The sequence below is a fragment of the Tamandua tetradactyla genome, chromosome 2 (assembly GCF_023851605.1).
Source record: "Tamandua tetradactyla isolate mTamTet1 chromosome 2, mTamTet1.pri, whole genome shotgun sequence".
NCBI classification, from domain to species: Eukaryota; Metazoa; Chordata; class Mammalia; order Pilosa; family Myrmecophagidae; genus Tamandua; species Tamandua tetradactyla.
The window spans coordinates 192,113,480-192,133,692 of NC_135328.1; the positions used below are offsets into that span (position 1 = coordinate 192,113,480).

Consider the following 20,213-nt stretch of genomic DNA (forward strand, 5'->3'; position numbering starts at 1 on the left):
GTATTTTTATGTTAATGAATGAGTTAAACTTATTTACACCTGTTGATTTGACTGATATGTTTAGTCTCAATTCTTTCATGTTTTGTGTAATTATTATGTGTAAATATTGTATTTATGAATTTCCTTCTCTCCATTAATATGGTTTCTCTGCTTTTTTCATTTCTTTTGGTATTTAAACGAAGTTTATATTTTTTCTGTTATTTACTTTGTATTTATAGAATTTTAATGCCATTACCTCCTTGTTTTCTTTATTTAACCTTTCATTACATGATTTATTAATTTTTAATGGAAACCTTTAATTTTCACCTACTGCCTATACAACAATCAGTGAGATTTTCTGCTCTCCCTTTCCTCCCATTTTTAGTTGCATTATTTCTATTTTGTTAAAACATAAAATATTTTATATAATTTACATATTATTACTCTACCCTTTTCCCCACCTTTATTTTATTCTTAGATCTGCAATTAAATGTATTAAAAGTTCATCAAGGCTGTTGAGGTTTTCCCAGTTATCCCTTAGTTAAGTAAAGCTTAACCTCTAGTAGATTCTCAAGAAGGCCTCATTTGCACAATATTTCCCAAGTTCTTATATGTTTAAAACAATTTTTCGGTACTTTAAAATTTGAAGGATAGCTGTATTGGATATAAAATGCTTGATCACAGTTTCTTTCTTTATGTTTCTTAAAAATGCACCTCCATTGTTATTTTGCTTTGCTTATTACTCTTAAGAAATTCTAATATTAGTTTAGTTCTATTTTTCTTATAGGTTGTTTATAGTTTAATTTTTGTTTGTTTGTTTGTTTGTTTCTGGAGGTCCTGATGATTTTTTTTTCTTTTTTCTTTAAAACCTAATATTTTAACTAGGATATGTTTCAAACTTGACTATTCCAAGAGAGTTTTCCCAGGTATTTTGTAGTCTTTTGAATATATAGATTCAGGTAATCTTGTGTTTATGGAACATTTTCTAGGTTGTAGTTTTAAATACTAATTCTATTCCATTGTTTTGATTTTCTTCTTCATGGACTCCAAGTATGTGTATGTTGCATTTTCTTTGTCATCTTCTATTTCAGCCTCTTTCTCTCTGATCATTTTTATTTCCTTAATGCACTTTAAGCCTCCTGGTTGTTTACCTGACTTCCTTCAATAGCGCTCATTAAATTATAATTTGAGAATATTTTCTCAAATAAAATTGGATTTTTTAGAATTTAGTTCACTTCTGAGATGTTTTTGTCTTTTTCTTAAATTTCTTTACCTTGTTTAATCAATTAACTATTTTTTTGCACATCTTAAAATATTGTATTATGGACATTTTAAAGCATACACATAATAATAGAAAATCACAATGAACCCTCACTTACCCATTGTATTAGTTAGGGTTCTGTTGCCTCCTATGAAACGGAGCTCGAAGGATATTAAGGAATGATGAGAAAGAAAGAATAAAAGACAAACAAAGATGGGTTCAGGGGGTCTGAAGCTCAGCAATAACAGACCAGAGACATCAGACAATTTTATTCTTAATTGGTTCCTGCTTATATACTGCAGGATTCACGTGACAAAGAGTATGCATGCACCTAGTGAGAATAGAGAGTGCTTACTTAAGATGACCACAAAGAACCTGGGGCTAAGACAAAACAAACTTTCTCTCTTTCCCTCAGACTGTTTTCCATTAAGCAAATTACTATCTCCTCAATTTCTTGCCGCTACTTTGACGCCAGCTGCTTCCAACAAATTCTGCAGGTCTTGTTTAAACCCTTGGCTCCTACAGGGTTCTCTGGAGAAATCAAATTAGCAGGAGAGATCTGTAAATATAAAATTTATAAAAGTGTCTCAACAAGATCTGTAGAGCAGGCCACAAGGCAATGAAGGTGTCAACAAACTCTCAGGAAAGGCTGGCTGGCTGAAGCAGAAAGAGTGATTGTCTCTTCTGAATCCTCCTTGAAAGCCTTCCAGGGATTAGATTAAGCATCACTCATTGCAGGAGACCCTCCCTTAGCTGATTGCAAATGCAGCCAATGTGGTTATGATTTAAGTCCATGAAATGCCCTCACATCAACAGACAGGCCAGCACTTACCCAGCCAGATAACCAGACACCACCACCTGGCCAAATTGAGGCATGAACCTGACCATCACACCCATCATCCCAGATTCAAAGCATTATCAATATTGTTTTAATTTTGCTTTGTCCTCCTCCTCATCCCACTTTTCCTAGAGTTTATTAAAGCAAATCTCAGATATCAAAACATATCACCTATGAACACTTCAGTTTGCCTTTCTACTGGTAAGGGCATTTCCCTTAACCCATCATGTCATTATCACACCTCACAAAAATGACCATAATTTCTTAATATTATCTAATACTCAGTCTATTTAAAATCTCCCTAATTGTCACAAAAAGGACTGTTTGCAGCTGATGTGTTTGAAAAGGAATCCAAAAAGTTACATGCAATCATATATTGCTTTCGGATGTTACGTTTCTGAAGTCTCTTATGTTTTTAACCAGTGCCTCTGTCCCCTTTTCCTTAATATTTTTATTGAAAAATACCTACACACATAAAGTCCAACCATATTATACAATCAGTGGTTCACAATATCAGCATATAGTTGTATGTTCTTCACCATGATCATTTTTAGAACATTTACATCACTCCAGAAAAAGAAATAAAGAGAACTCATACATTCCATATCCCTTACCCCCCTCTCTCATTGACACACAGTATTTCAATCTACCCAATTCTTACTCTTTACATCCCCCTATTACTTATTTATTTTTTATCTTTATTTATTTTTAACTCATCTGTCCATACCCTGGATAAAAGGATCATCAGACAGCAGGTTTTCACAATCACACAGTTACATTGTAAATGCCAGATAGTTATAGTCTTGTTCAAGAATCAAGGCTACTGGATCACGGTTCAACAGTTTCAGGTACTTCCCTTTAGCCACTCCAATATATCATAAACTGAAAAGAGATATCCATATAATGTGTAAGAATAACCTTCAGGATAACCTCTCAACTCTGTCTGAAATCTCTCAACCACTGAGACTTTATTTTGTCTCATTTCTCTCTTCCCCCTTTTGGTCAAGAAGGCTTTCTCAGTCCCATGATGCTGGGCCCCAGCTCATCCCCAGGAGTCAGGCCCCACATTGCCAGGGAGATTTACACCTCTGTGGGTCATGTCCCACTAAGGGGAAGGGCAATGGGTTTACCTGCCAAGTTAGCTTCAAGAGATAAAGGCCACATCTGAGCAACAAAAAAGGTTCTCTGGGGAGTGATTCCTAGGCATAACTTAACTTCTTTCTCCTTTGCAGGAATAAGCTTCATAGAGGGGCAAACCCCAAGACTGAGGGCTCAGCCTTTTGAATTGATTGTCCCCACTGCTTGTGAGAATATCAGGAATTCCCCAGATGGGGAAGTTGAATATTTCCTCCTTTCTCTTCAGTCCCCCAAGGGGACTTTGCAAGCACTTTTTGTTCTGTGCTCAAATTACTCTGGGATATATCGGGGCATCACACCAACCTGTATAAACCAAAAAGATCTCACACCCAATTCAAGATCCCATGTAATTATGGTGTTCAAGTGAAATGACTATACAAGTTAAATTAGATAATGCAATCAATTATCTTTTAATGTCTTCTCACTTTCTATCCTTTTTGTCTTTAGTTTTTTATTTTCTGATTCTCAGGGTGATACCTTATATCCCTAAATGTTTATTTGAGAATATTTAATTCAGTTTAAAGTATTGTTACAGTTTTCTTTTGTTCATGTCCTTTTGCTTTTATTTTTGTAAGGAGATTTTTCAGCTGGGAAAAATAGTATCCCCTATGGTATCTTTGTATTAATTTAAACTGATGGTTTTGTTCACTTTTCTGGACTTAGGGTGATTTACAAGGGCACTTTCTTCTGTCCGTGTGGCATGGTACCGCTGTTGTTTAGTAGAAGGCTCTTTTTTTTATGGCTTTTTATTTTTGTAAGGAGAATTTGTGTATCCTCCCATTTTTTATTTCTGTTTTGTCTTACAGGATCCTAAATTCCACCCCACCCCCACTTTGCATCTTTTTCTTTTCAGCACCCAGTCTACAGAGGGTATCCATCCATCTATCTATCTGTCTTTCTGTCTGTCTATCTATCTTTCTATCTATCATCTATCCTTCTGTGCATGGGTCTTTCTATCATTCCTTCTTTCTCTCTCTCTCTTTCTTCATCTCCTTCATTGTCTCTCTTTCTTTTTTCATTTTCCTCCAGAAGCAATGGGGGTGAACTGCACACCTTCTAAGTCCCTTTCCTGTCGTTGGTGCACAGACTTACCAGAAGTCCTTTTCAGTATTTTCATATTTAAGGTGGACCCCCTCTTTCTCCTAGCGATCTTAGATCAATCTTAGGGCTTTCACCTGATTTTCTTTTCCCTTTTCTATACAGATTTTCTAGATACTCCTGCTCTCCATAAAGGCTTGTAGCAGGAGCATGAGAGATTCTCTACCTGGGTTTAGTATTTATTTTTCTTCTTTCAGTTATTTGAAGTTTGTAGTATTCTCTGTCTATTAGTTACATCTACTATGTCCTGGGTTTTCTATAGTTTTGTTTATTCTTCCTGTTAATCTGCATTTTTATTTAGATGATCACCGTTATCTTCAGCTGCCCGGAAGTAATTTGAAAAATTCTTCACTTTTCAAAGTTCTTTAAAGTGAATCTCTATATAAAGTGCATGTTTTTTTCTTAATATTCGTAAGGCAGAGTTTGTTCTTAATTTTTCTTCCTAGTTTGGTTTTTCATTGATGGGATGGGGCAATAAACTAATGAGATTTACTCAATAAGCAAAACATGACAATTAAAGTTAAAACCTCTCAAGCATTAGGTTTATAGAAAGCAAGACCTATCGCCGTTCTTCCCAGTGTGTCTAAACTAATTATGTTTGGTTTCAAAGAACAGATGCAAAATCACATGTCTTCAGGAAGTTCACACATAATTTGTGTGAAGAGATTTGGATTCTAAATAATAGGGAGTGTTGGTGCCTAGAGCTAAGCGGAGAATGTCTGCCTAGTTTAAAAACATTCAGATTTTGACCTGGTCGGTATTGAAAGTAGTCAGGCACTCAGCCCTAGACCTAAATTACCTGGGTGCAGTTCCCAGCTCTGTATGATACATGGTATGGCTACATGACTTTAGATGTTCTCATTTACCTCTCTAGGTCACAGTGACCTCATTCATAAAAAGCCTATTGTGAGGATGAAATAAGTTAATACATGTAAAATGTCTAGAGCAGCACCTGTTATAGATGCTAAGCAGCTGCTGCTATTCTGTTGTTGTAATGATAATGGCTATGATGATGTTGATGATGATGATGATGATGATGATGATGATGATGTTACATCACAGAATCCAGGATCTCTTGTCCCAAGCCCTGTACTCTCCTGGGAGGTATCTGGAGGAAGGAAGGCGTTTTTATTTCCTGGCTGCTAAAAGAAATATAATACAATGGGTTGGCTTAAACAGCCAGAATTTATTGGCTCGTTTTGAGAGTAGGAGAAGTCCGAAATCTAGGTGTCAGCAAGACAATGCTTTCCTCCCAAAGACTTTGGCATGTGGGTCTTTGGCATCTTCTCCTTTCTTTTCCAAGTTCTTTTGACTTCCAGTTTCTTGCTCTTCCCTTGGCTTCTTTTGTGTTCAATTTCCTTTGCTTATAAGGACTTTAGTTGTATTGGATTAAGGTCCGCCCTCTTTCAGTTTGGGCACAAACATCTTCAAAAGTCATTTGCAAATGAATTCATATCCACAGGACCAGAAGTTAGGACTTGAACTTGCCTTTTGTTGGGGACATTATTCAACCCCCAACAGAAGGCAAGGGTACAAGGAACAAAACTTTATAAGTATTTACTTTCTGCTAGATACTGTATAACTGGCATTACATACAAATTCGACATCAGCTGGACTCCCCAAACTTTCCAATGATCTTTCTACATTTCCCCATTTAGCTCTTTTCCATGCCCCACACAGCCATTCTACAAGTCCATCTTGATTCTGAAACCCATACTCTATTACCTCTACCTATATTCTTGGAAATAGCTGAAGTAAATAGTTAAGATGACCTGAAATCAGAGCAGCTGCATTCCAGGTTCAAATGAACCACTTAGAAGCTGTGTGCATTATGCAAGTTTCTTGACTCCTCTGAGATTCTGTTTTACTGTAGGAATAATGATAGGGTTCTGAGGATTAAATAAGATAATGCATATAAACCCCCAATAATCGTTAACTATGCATACAATCTCACTTTCTTTTTGCAGAGATGATAGAAGGCATCAAACAGTAACTCATTACACTTCCTCTTCCCCCCTCCACACATCTATCCATGTCTGCACCCATATTTGCCCCTTCCCTCTCATCTCAGTGGAAGAAGAGTCTCCTCTCTCTGCCCATATCTCTGGATCTCCTTCCTGTCTGCCTCCTTGGTCTATTTTTCCTCCCTTCTGTAGCATCAGTCTTCCCTTTCTGCTGTGATTTTGCCTCTGCCTATACAACCATATTCGGTAAACAGTTCCTTGCACCTACTGTGTGCAAGGTACTAAATTAGGTGTTTCGGATGAATGTGAATTGGATGAGTCATAATATGTGCCCTCAGGGAATCTGGGTCTAGTGGTTCATGTGCTCAAACCCCTATAAAGAACTCAAACCTCATCAGAATCCCTGTTTTCCTTTCTAGCCTTATCCTTCTTCTCCCCTTAGCGACCTTGCTACTTGAAAGTGTTGCCTTCATAAACTGCCTCCTCCGCTCACCTCTCATTAGCAGAAAAAGCCACTGCAATCTGAATTCTGCCCACAGTGCTTTACTGCTTTAGCCAGAAAGAAACTCCTTCCCAGTCAAGCAAGAACTCTGAGCTTGGGTTATGATGAAAATTTCTCAGAGCCTCTGCTGTGAGATGACTGCAGGACAGGGATCTGAGAAGTGCCAGCTAAAGCATCAAAGCAGAGAGTAAGCCAGGGAACCCCAAAAGAGCGTAAGAAATTTAAATGGTAGCACTGGCAAAGGCACCTGGTAGCACCAACTGCTTCTGTTACTGGGGGTCCTTGTACTGTGCCTTGAGAATATATGGGGACAACATGGGCAAGAGCTCCCAGAAGACTAGGGCTATTTGCAAGTCACCACAGATCCTACTGATGAATCCAATAACTGCTTTTTCCGTCTTCGGCTTAGTTGACCTATCTGGGGTGTCTAACGTTGTGTGAGCCTCTTCCTTTGGCTTTTGTAACACTACCCTCTCCTGTTGAGCTGTTTTACTACTTCTCTGACTACTCAATTTCCTTTGCAAGCTTTTTTTTCTTTTTTTCTTTTTTTTTTTTTTTTTGCCTGCCTGCCCTTCAAAAGGTGATATTCCCAAAAGTTTCAATTGTCAGCATTCTTTTTTCCCTCACTTTATACAAGTGGTTTTTAACCTTTGGGTGGGAAATTATGACTCTTTGCAAATCTGGTGAAAGCGATGGACCCTCCCAAGTTAATTGTATATGATTCCAGTGGGTTTGCAGACCCTCTGAAGTACACCTATGGAGCTACTATAGCTGTCTATGGGACTGAGGGTAAGACTCCATGCTCTACCCATGCTCTTGGACTGATCTGACCATCTCATGCTGATTCTCCTAGCTCTAAACCAGAACCACATTTTCATACCTCCATATGGCTGTTTCATAAACACCTCAATCTCAACAGATCCAAACCCTCTTCCTTCTCTTCCTCCACCTCCGCCACTCCTCCTTCTGTATTCCCCGTCACACAGACTGACACCACTGTCTCTCCAGTTGTGCCAACATCCTGAAGGTTATGCTTTCATTTCCCCTTGATCCTCTGCCTGGACACATACAGCCACTGAGTTCTATAGATTTTGCCTCCCAACTCTCCATCCTACAGCCATGACTATCTCACTCCTGGACTAATGCAGCAATCTGTCTGAAACCCATCTTGCTTTTTCCTATCAGTTCCCTAAACTCATCATACAGAGAACTTTCTAATACATAAATTGAATCATGTCATTCCCCTGGTCACAAACCACCACTACCACCACCCCATAGCTTTCAAATAAATTCCAAATCCCTTAGCATGGCTTAAAAGGCCCTTTATGGCAGGACCCCTGCCTCTTTTCTTGCATCATTTCTTGACACTCTCCTTTGTATTCTTTGATCCAGTGTCATGGACCCACCTGGAGCTCATACAGTGCCATGTTGTTCTGAGTCTCTGAATATGCTGTTGCCTTTGCTTCACATGGGCTTTATCTCCATTCTCCCACTTGCCTCATTGGCCTGGCAAATCCTACTAATCCTTAAGACCTCTTCAGATGTCGTGTCCCTCACTCTAGGAAAACTTCCTTTAACCTACTTTGTCTCCAAAGAAGGGTAGATGCCCTCCTCTATGCTGGCCTCTATCTCGGCACCAGCCTACTCTATCATAGCAATCTGCTTCCTTGTCTGCTCTCACTGTGATATGAACTCTCTACCCAGGAACTATATCATATTCTTCCTTGTGTATTATCAGTGCATAGTATAGTACCCTAACATATAGTGAAGCATAAAGGTAAGAATCTATCCTCAAATAAACCCTGTGAGCTGTGTATCAAAATCCCTACTTTACAGATACAGAAACTGAGGCTCAGAGTGAATTGTCCTTGGACACAAAGCCAGGAAGGGGCAGAGTTGAATGCTGACCTTCATAGCCAATTCTCATCGCACCCCACCAGGCTGCTTTCACCCAGTGTGGCCCACTACAGTGTCTCCTGCTCTGTCCCAGCCCTCTCACTAGAGTCAAGGATACTACTGTGGAGATTCACAAAAGAGAACTGGCCCAGCTAGATACTAGAATTGGCCATGGCAAAGAGTGGGTCCTACCTGAACTTGCTGCCCCACCTCCTCCACACAATTTAGTTTTTGGGTGAGGTCATCATAGATCCAAGTGTTGGGCTAAGAATATCCCTCAAGATCCCTCATCTTCTCTACAACCAAAATCCAGAGCCGAGAGCAAAGCCTGACAAAACCATCAGGTAGGAGTTCAATCCAAGGGGACTCAGGTATCAGACAAGTACTAAACAGAACCCAGGATCAAAGCAGAATCCTAAGCGTCTGTCCATTCAGTTAGTCACTCCCTCACTCATTTGCTCATTCACTCAGCAGACATTTATCAAGCACCTACTAGATGTCAGGTACTAGTAAAAATCCCAGAAACGCAGCAAAGAATAAACAAAGCCCCTGCCCTCATGGAGCTTATATTCTAGTGAAGGTCAACAGTAAACAAATAAAGAACCATGTGTATAGTGTATCAGTTGATGATAGTGCTATGGAGAAAAGTAGAGCAAGGCAAGGGGGCTGGGCAGAACTAGGGAGGTGGTATATTGGGTAGTAAGGGAAGGCCTCACTAATAATGTGACATTTGAGGGGGGACCTGAGGACATGAGACAGAAACCATGGGCTATCTAAGGGAACAATGTTCTAGGCAGAGAGACAAAGAAAGTGAAAAGGCCCTGGGACAGGAACTTGGTATATTCAAGAAAGACCAAAGAGGCCAATGTGCTGAATGGAATGAACTGCATTACTGGCAGGAAGAGGGGAAAGCTGGAGCAAAAGGATAAACATGAGTGCTCTGGGATCAGGCCTGTTAGCACCAGGTCTCTTCCTTTTCCTTGCCCATGTTTAAACAAATTATGAAATAAAACAGAGTGACAGGTGGAGGACAAAAAAAAATCATATTTATTACAAATAAAGGCCAACTTGGGAAATGGAGCTTAATATCAGGACCAAAAGGGACCTCCTAAATGAGCCCCAGAATGGGGTGGATCCACACAGATGCACTGGGGCATCCTGACCCTGTGGGGAGAACCTGCCTCTAAAGGAGCAGTGGAGGACATGTGCTGTCTGCAGGCAGTGAGGTCCTGAGAGGACAAATAAAGCAGAGCTGAGCCTGCATGCTGGTACATTCTTCCCCAATTGTACAGAGTTTTCATTCCACATTTCCTGGTGCAGAGAAACTAAAAGAGCACAGAGAGAGGCCAGGAATTGCACTAATGCAATTCCCTCCACATGGAAGGAATGGGAGTGCAAGATGCTCTCCTAACAGTAACTCTGGTTCTCTGCTGTTGGCCTGGGCCACAGGTCTAGCAGAGTGACAGAACTTTCCACTCCAAGCTTGGTTAGTATTGATTCTGGCTCTTGAGAACACTGGCCCAGGAACTAAGATGGCTCTGAATCAGCTGCTTGGTTGTCATCAGTACATCTAGCAATGAAAAATGCAAATGGGGACTAAAAAGGATCAGAGGCAAGCTTGACTACCTGGCCCATAGAAGACTACAACCCAGGCCTAATCCTCCATGAGGACTCATAGAATGATGTCTTCCAGGTTGTCCAGGCTGTGGATGGACATGCCTTCAAGGCCCATGAATGCCCCCATGAATAAAGGTCTTTCAGCAAAAGAGATGAAAGTAAGATTTAGGGCTGAACTTTCCTGATGTGCATGAGAAATGCCAAGTGAAAAGAAGATGAATTTCTTGTGTGTTGAATAAGAGAAGAGCTTACCTGTCTTCTGTTTTGGTTACAGCAATCACCTGTGGACACCCAGGCAACCCTGTCAATGGCCTCACTCAGGGCAACCAGTTTAACCTCAATGACGTGGTCAAGTTTGTTTGCAACCCTGGGTATATTGCCGAGGGGGCCGCCAGTTCTCAGTGCCTAGCCAGTGGTCAGTGGAGCAACATGCTGCCCACCTGCAGAAGTGAGTCATTCTTCCTCTCCCACTCCACCCTGAACCTCTGCCCTCTGTGATTCTGAAACCCAGGAGCAGAAGCCAGTGAATTCAATCCTGTTATGCTTTTGACTCAGAGAGGGGAGTCTGGGGGCAGAGACAGGTCATCAGTGGGGAGCTTTTTCAACCCCCTAGCTAGATTCATCTAGGTGATAGCTCATCATGGTTTAATAAGGAAGCTAAGTGAAATTTAGTTTCATCTTTATATAGAGCAAATAGTTTGTCATTGTAATATAAAGCGCTATTCTTGATAAAAGCGAAAAAGCAGAAGAGTTAGAAGGAAAAATTAAAAGCAGAGAAAATCTAGAGGTTGGAATAAAGGGGGTGGAGAAAAGGCACAGAGAGGAGGAAACTTAAGAGGTAGAAGGTTGGAGGACATCCCAGGCCCATTTAGAAAATAGCCTCTAAAGCTTTGAAAGGTTTTTCACAGCAGTAAAGCACAAGTGGGGCTGCCTGGCCCTTGCTGATAAAGACCTGTGGGCTAAATGGCATTTGAGTGGAGAGGTAGATCTGGGATGCAGGTATTCAGTCCTGACCTGGGGGCTGTTTAAGTCTTCCCAGGTAGGGGGTGCTGAGGTTCTCTGGGATGATAGCTACTGGCTGCAGTGTTTAGGGGTGCCTGGCTATGCAAATTGTGACTGATATTAAAGGACCAAAATTTTCAAATGATTTTTTTTTAAGTAAAGATACTCTCACAACCAATCCTAAAATAACATCCCTCTCTTAACATTTCAAACTGCTGTTTTGACTGAGAGACATTTCCCAAGAACACAGCAAAAATGGCCATAAATAACATTGTGTTGTGACTTCCTTCCGTCCTCTTCTGAGGCAGTTAAAAATCAGGATCTGCTATTTTGGAGTGTCTTTATCCCATGTCCTGCCTTCTCCTCAAGTCTGTGTTCCATCTGCCATTCTCCCTCTGTCCTGTCACTTCAGCGACCCTCCCCTGCACCAGCACGTCCCCCATATTATATGCTCAGGGAGGGTCTAGGAATCAAAAGGCTGGGTTGAAATCTTTAGAAATCATGGCCTCCAGTCCTCCTCCCCACCAGCCCACTCTACCTGACTGAGTGATCTGTCTAAAATGTGAATCCCTGTTTAGAAAGACTTCCCATTGCATTCAGAGTAATGGGACTGTCCTCCATCGGTCCACAGGACCAAGCAGCCCCCTCCTCTGTGCTTCCTTTACCCTCAGCCCCCCTTTGCTCTCATCCCCAGCTGCACTGAGCCTTTTGCATTTCTTCTACTTGCCAAACCCCCTCTCACCCAGGACGCTCCCACACGCTGGTTCTCAGACGTGTTCTTTTTTGTACCCCTCCCCACTCCCTCATTGTCTGATGACTTTTATTCACCACCACAAGTCAGCCTAAATGCCACTTCTAGGAAGCTGTTCCTTCTCCCCTCTGTATTGGATTAGGAGCCCTGCTTTGCACCTCCCCAGCCTCTCTGCTGCCCCCATCGGAGCCCTTATCAAACAGGAGCACTGCTTGTCCGTCCATCTCCTCTCTAGACCAGTGGTTCTCAACCAGGGATGATTTTGCCCACCCCCAACCCCCACTAAGGGGACAAACTGTCACAACTGGAGGATTGTTATTGGCATCTAGTGGGTGTGTTGCTGCTACTATGCACAGGACAGCTCCCTGCAAAAAAGAATTAGCTGGCCCAAAATGCCAGTTGTGCCAAGGTAGAAAAACCCTGCTAAATTCTATAAATTCTGTGGTATCCTACCTGCCCAGCACAATGTCTGGCACACAGCATATCTCGATAAACATTGTGAAGGAATAAATGCTACTTACTTGTTTTGTGGCCCCAGTTTCCACAGCTTTCAAGGAAATTTTAAAATGTTTTCCCTACCTACCATAATGAGGATGGGGTTCAGGTAAGAGAGTAGATGCGAAAATGTTTTGAAAGCAAAAGCTACACACCATGGGTTATAAATAATATTGTTGTTATTCTAAAATCTCACCGTGAGTTTGAGTTAAGCTCCTTTGGAAACACTGACATTTTAAAGTCAGATTTATCCCCTGAGATGCCCATCTCCCTGATATACACATAAGAGCAATTAAAACCGTTTCCAAAAGAGCCCAACCCCTGTGCAAGTGAACTGGACTCTGTTTTACAATTGACAAGTTTTGCTGTGGGTGAAGTCTTGTGCTAAGGATAGGGCACAGAGGGGTGAATTCTCACACTGACAAATCACAGGCCAGGCTGGTGAAGTCAGCAGTAGCAGTTCATGCAAAGTAGCACAAGGGAGAAGCTGTTAACCAGTCTGGAAGGAGGTGAGAAGGCTTCTCTATGGAGGTGATGTCCAGTCAGATACTGAACCATGAACCCTTTGACAGGTGATGGAGGTGCGGGGAGAGGTGCAGCAACCTCAGCACCACCTCACCCTCCCAGGCAGGATCTGTTTCATCTACCAGGGTTTGGGTCTGGAAATTTTTCTGTACTGCATGTACATGCCCGTTTGGACTTCTGAATTCTCATTTAAATGCTTAAGAAAGTCTTTGGATCTAGGTTTCTGCCACTAATCGTCCCGTTCAATTGCAGTCATCAACTGTACAGATCCTGGGCACCAAGAGAACAGCATTCGTCAAGTCCACAGCAGCGGTCCGCACAGGTTCAGCTATGGCACCACTGTGTCTTACCAATGCAACCACGGCTTCTACCTCCTGGGCACCCCTGTACTCAGCTGCCAGGGAGACGGCACATGGGACCGTCCCCATCCCCAGTGTCTCTGTAAGTAGATGTCATCCATTCAGAATGATGGCCTGTGCAAATTGCCGAGGTGGTCCATGTCAAAGAACAGTCCACTCACTCTGTGCATGGGTACATATGTGTTATATCATGGTGGCCCTACTGGGTTAGGCACCATGCCAATTCATGTATTCTCCTTTCTTCCTAGCTAGGGGACCTCTCTTTCCTCTCTAGGACTGCTGCCATCCTCTCCAGCCTTTAGGGCTCCCAACCTTCAGAACTAGCTGTCCAGGGGGATACTGCCTCCCCAGTTTACTCCTTCTTTGCTTTTTCCAGAAAGATAACACATGAGCCCCTTTCCTTTAAAGGATGGAAGCAGAAAGGCCACACACTGGAACCAGACTGGCGTGGGTTCGAATCCTGGCCTTGCCACTTAACAAATTGTGTGGTTGGGGTGGGGGGGGCAGGATGGGGGGTGCCCATTACCTCTGCAGCAAAGGTAACAGTTTCTTCCTCTGTAGAAATGGAGCTAATACCTAATCTACAGGGTAACTGGGATATAAATGAGAAAACCCACATAAAAAGTGTCTAGTTTAGTATCTGACACATAATACCTACTCAATAAACAGTAATTGCTTTAATTATTACTAGGAAAAGCTATGGGGACATGTAAAAACAAAATGAGATGGGGAGGGTGCTAAGAATACAGCCGCATTCCCTTGTAGACCATCAGTCCCATTGGTATCCTGCTCTCAACTCCCGTTCCCAAAGGGCAATCTCATGGATCCACTCTCCCCCATCTTCCTGATATTGGATGCAATCCATGGGGATCATTGGGTATTAAGTTCTGACCATTCAGCTGTCCACCTATCCTCAGTGGATTCTGTACATTTTGTAGGCCGCCAGTTTGGGTAACCCCCAAATCCTTATGCCCCTAGGAGACTGACACAGCTACTCACTGCCCACAGTTTCCTTGCTTTAGGACTCCAAACTGGCCATCCAACCCCAATTATGACTAAAAAATTGTTTGGTGTTGGAAATGGACAATCACCTATGTACAGTGATGCCAGAGCTCTGTTGGGTTCCAATGGTTACAATCTTCTGGTGAACTGAAGCTTTTATCATAAAGAGCTATCTGTATTAATTTATGGACACTGATTTACTTAATTACTGTATAATTATATTAATACAATATAATTTATAACCAGCTTTATTTGTTTAATATTTGCATGATATATTTTTCACCACTTTACTTTTGACTGTTCTATATGTAAAAATCATATGATTATGATTTTTTTTAACCTATTAACAATCTTTTCTTTCAACTGGTAGATTTAGTCCATTTGCATTTTTTCTTCTTTTGGGTGAGATATATTATCCACATACCATAAAATCACCCTCTTAAAGTGTACTAATTTTTAGTATATTCATAAGGTTGTGAAACTATCACTACTGTTTAATTCAAAAACATTCTTATCACCCGAAAAGAAACCCTGTACCTTTTAGCATTCACACATTATTCCCCACCACCACCTTTGGTAACCACTAATCTACTTTCTGTCTCTATGAATTTTCTTATTCTGGGCATTTAATATAAACAAGATTATACAATATAAGTAGCCTTTGTGTCTAGCTTCTTTCACTTAGCATAAGGCTTTCAAGGTTCATCCATGTTGTAGCATGTATCAGTACTTCATTCTTCTTTATGGCTGAATGATATTCCATTGTATGTATATACCACATTTTCTTTTCCCATTCATCAGTTGATGTTGAATTAAGCAATGATTTAAGTTGATGGACATTTGGGTTGTTTCTACTTTGGGGTTATGCTGCTATGAATGTATGTTTTTAATTCACTTGGTTACATACTTGAGAGTAGAGTAGCTGGGTCATATGGCAACTCGGTTTAAATTTTTAGGAACAGCCAAACTGTTTCCAAATGGCTGAACCATTTTCCATTCTCACCAGCAATGCACAAGAGTTCCAGTTTATCCATATCCTCATGTAAATTTTTTATTGTCCTTTTTTTTTTTATTATTTCCATCCTAGTGGGTGGGATGTGGTATCTCATTGTAATTTTGGTTTGCATTTCCTTAATTATTAATGGTAGTCAGTAGCTTTTTATGTGCTTATGGGCCATTGATATATCTTCTTTAGAGAAATGTCTATTCAAACAATTTTTTTTTTAATTTTTTAAATTTAAATTGGTTGTTCGTCTTTTTATTGAGTTGTGAAAATTCTTTATATATTCTGGATACTCCACCCATGCAAGATATATGCATTATGAATATTTTCTCTCATTCTATGAGTTGTTATTTCATTTTTTATAGTGTTCTTTGATGCACAAAATTTTTAATTTTGGTGAAATCTTCTTTATTTATTATTGCTTATCTTTCAGCATCATATTTAACAAATCATTGCTTAATTCAACATCATAAAGATTTACAACTTTGTTTCCTTTTAAGAGTTTTATTATTTCATCTCATATGTTGATCCATTTGAGTTACCTTTGGTTTATGGTGTGAGGTAGGGGTCCAAAATTATTATTTTGCGTGAAGTTATCCAGGTGTCCAGCACCATGTGTTGAAAAGATGATTCTTTCTCCATTGACTGTTCTTGGCATATTTGTCAAAATCAATTAACCATAGATGTATGGGATTATTTCTAGATTATCAATTCTACTCCATCTACTTATAGTTCTATTTTTATGCCAGTACCACACTTTTTTGACTACTGTAGCTCTATGGCAAGTTTCATAACCAGGAAGTGTGAGTACTCTTTGTTCTTCTGTTTGCAAGATTGTTTTGGCTCTTCAGGGGCTCTTAAAATTCCATTTGAATTTTAGGATTGGTTTATCCATTTCTTTAAAAAAATACAGTTGGACTTCTGATAGGGATGGCATTGAATCTATAGATCAACTTGAAGAGAATTGCCATCTTAAAAATGCTAAGTTTTCCAATCCATGAACATAGAGTGTATTTAGGTTCTTCTTTATTTTCATTTAGTGTTTCATAGTTTTGATACACAAATCTTGTACTTACTTGGTTAAATTTGTTCCTAAATATTTTATTCTTTTTGATGCTATTGTGAAGGGAATTGTTTTCTTAATTTCATTTTTGAATTGTTCATTGTTAGTATATAGAAATGACTGACTTTTGTAGATTGATATTACAATGTACAGCTCATTTATTAGCTCTAATGTTGTATGTGTGTGTGTATTCTTTAGAGTTGCCTTTGTATAAGGTCATGTCATTTATGAATAGAAGTAGTTTTACGTCTTCTTTTACAATCTGATGCCTGTTATTTCTTTTTCTTGCCTAATTGCCCTGACAAGAACCTCCAGTACAATGTTGAATGGAAGTGGTGATTGCTGTCTTTGAGGAACAGCTTTCAGTGTTTCACCATAAAGTATGATGTTATCTGCGGGTTCTTCATAAATACCCTTTATCAGCTTGAGGAAGTCCCTTCTATTCCTAGTTTATTGAGCATTTTTATCATGAAAGTTATGGAATTTTATTAAGTGTCTTTTCTTTTCTTTGCCTAATGAGATAACCCTGTGGGGTTTTTCTTTCATTCTATTAACATAGTATGTTTCATTGACTGATTGTCATATGTTTAACTATGCTTGCATTCCTGAAATAAATCCCACTTGATCCTGGTATATAATCCTTTTAATATGCTTCTGGATTCAGTTTGCTAGCTAGCATTTTGTTGAGAATTTTTACAACTAGGCCTATTCTGTATAGCTGTCAAAGCTAATAATGCAGGGTTTTTTTTAAACATTTTTAAAGCCTTGCAAAAAAAAGTCAAAGAAGAAAATGCATCAGAGACCCTATGTGGCTTTCAAAACTAAAATATTTAGTATCAATCCCTTTACAGAAAACTTTACCAACCCCTGCTTTATTGCCATGATAGTGAATGAACCACTGCTTCATACTATATGGATAAACCTCACAAGCATAATGTTGAGTTAGAGAAGGCAAATAAAAAAGGATAAATACTGTATTATTCCATTTGTATAAAATTCAAAAACAGGCAAAACTAATTTATTGGATATGAAGTCAAGATAGTGGTTTCTTTTGGGAAGGGAAAGGGGGTAGTGATAGGGAAAGGGCATGAGGGAGCTTCTGAGTCACTGTGATATTTTGTTTCTTGATCTGGGTGGTGGTCGCATAGGTGTATTCACTTTGCAACAATTCATTAAGCTACACACTTTATGATCACTGTGTTTTTCTGTATGTTATTTCCATTAAAAATAGTTTTACTGGAAAAAATCATTAAAGAATTAAAACTGGACAGTTTCCTGGAATCCAGAAATCTCTAATAAATAATCATAGAATCATTAAAATTATAATTAGAGACTCCATTCCTTTCAGAAGGAGAAAATTCACTGGTAGTATTAAAACAGTATTACGGGCAGGAGTAAATTATAGTGTTTAAAAGTGTGAGCTCTAAAGTCAAACTGTCTGGTCCCAAGAGCAAATTCTACCATTTGTTAGGCCTGTGATCTTATTATTTATCCTCTCTGTGTCTCAGTTTACTAATCAGAAAAATCAATATAAAAATGGTACCTACTTCATAGGGTTATCCTAAGAAATAAATAATAGAATCCTTGAAAAGCACTAGATCAGTTATCTCTTGATGTGTAACAAGCCATCTCAAAACTTAATGACTGGGCGGGCCGCGGTGGCTCAGCGGGCAAAGTGCTTGCCTGCTATGCCGGAGGACCTCGGTTCGATTCCCGGCCCCAGCCCATGTAACAAAAACGGAGAAACAGAATACAATAAAACAAGAAAATGTTTAAAAATGTTTCCCTTTCTTCCTTCCTTCCTTCCTTCTCTCTGTCTTTAAAAAATAAAAAAAAAAAATAAAATAAAAAAAAAAACTTAATGACTTAAACCAACTGTTTTTGTTTTTGTTCCCAAAATTCTATCAGTCAGGAATTCAATTAGGGCTTAGTAGAAATGGGTCGTCTCTGTCCCATGCACCTCACCTAGGATGGAGGATCCAAAGTGACTTCACTGCCAATTCTAGGGCCTTGGTGCAGCTGTTGACTGAGGTCCCTTTGTTCTCCTCTGTAAAGTATCTCTCCCTTGGCCATTCTCTCCAGCAGGATGGCTTGGTCTTCTTCACATGGAGATTGGGTCCTTAGAGCAAAAATAGAAGTTATAAGATCTCTTAAAACCAGAGCTTGGGATCCCCAAAACCTCATCCCACCACATTCTGTGGATTGAAGTAAGTCGCAAGGTCCACACAGGCTCAAGGGGAGGGAAAATAGACTCTAACTCTTGATGGAAGCAGTGGCATGGTTCTACAAGGATAGGGGAATTGTTGGTAGCTATCTTTGCAGATAATGTGCCACAATCAACCCTGGCCATCAAATTTGTATCCCTCCCACATGCAATATACAACCCCCTACCCTCAAGATCTCCAAAGGTAATATCCATTTTGTTTCAGTTTTGTAAAAAAACACTCCAAAACTTAATGCTTTAAAATAGCCACCTTTTTATTGCTTACGACTCTGTGGATTGGCAATTCATACAGGCTTTACCTCTATTTCATATTTCATTGGTTGTGGTGTCTCAACTTGGCCTAGAAGATCCAAGATTGCATCACTTACATGTCAGACCTTGGTGCTAGGCTGTTGGCTGGGGCATCACAATTATTCTCCACAAGATCCCTCTCTTCATGTGATCTCTTATTCAGTCATGTAATCTGGACTTCCTTATATTTTGGCAATAGTATTCCAAGAAAATGAAAGTAGAAGCTGCAAGGCCTTAAGAAGTCCCAAACTGGAACATCATCACTTCTGTAGCATTCTATCAGAAGTCTCAAAGACCAGCCCAGATCCAAAGGAAGGGAAAATAGATTCCACCTCTGATGGGAGGAGTAGCATGTGCATTCAGAGATGGGAGGAATCATTAACAGCCCCCTTTGCTGCTAATCTACTGTAAGTTCTTAGAACAGTGTCTGACCCATATTAAGAGGACAATGAGAAATGAAGATACCCAAGACCATTCACACCATCCCCATGTCCTGCTAAAATTTCATCATCAGGAATAGCCTTGATTCAACCCATTTCACTCCTTTGTTCACCTGTCCTGGTCAGCATCGTGCTATGACTTGGGCCCATTTAGGGTATAAGCTATGACTACAAGTATCTCCTACCAGACCCCAAGACTTAGTCCAAGCCGTCATCATCTCCTCTTTCTTGCCCCGCTGTAGTCTGTTCTCCACACAGCAGCCAGAATGACCTTGCAACTTTATTTTCTTATAGCACCCCTTCAAATTATACTATTTATTTATTTTCTTATTTATAATCTCTTCCCCCTAAAATATAAGCTCCATAACAGCAAGGATTTTGTTTTCCCACACATTGAGATAAGTGCCTGACCCATAACAGACATTCAATAAATACATATTGAGTAAATGAATGAACCTAGAGATCAACCTGTGGCAAGAACAATGGGAAGGCAGAGCCCAGTGATGTTGGCAGTATCGCCAGTTGTACCCCATTATTAGGCTTTACATCTCAATTCCTGCATTCTATTTTATCACTAGTTTATCACAATTGCTCTTTGATGTTTCAGGAAAGGGAACTTGCAGACTGAAGGAGATAAACTGGGGACAGATGATGGATAGAGGCAACTGTAAGATGCAGTTTGAAAAGGACTATAACTGCCCCTCATTCTGAAACCTGTGTACAAAAAAGACAAGTCCTAAGTTGAGAGACCTCCCATTTTTGTTTT

The 20,213-nt window shown here is 40.0% G+C and overlaps 1 protein-coding gene across 1 annotated transcript in view; it reads left to right on the forward strand.

Annotated features, from left to right (window-relative positions):
- The window catches only part of CSMD2 (CUB and Sushi multiple domains 2), a 609,437-nt gene that overhangs the window by 538,485 nt on the left and 50,739 nt on the right, over nucleotides 1–20,213 (forward strand). Inside the window, exons 54-55 of the mRNA XM_077150390.1 lie at nucleotides 10,567–10,740; nucleotides 13,318–13,506. Coding sequence (XP_077006505.1) covers nucleotides 10,567–10,740; nucleotides 13,318–13,506 — 363 coding nt within the window. The remainder of the gene's footprint in view (nucleotides 1–10,566; nucleotides 10,741–13,317; nucleotides 13,507–20,213) is intronic.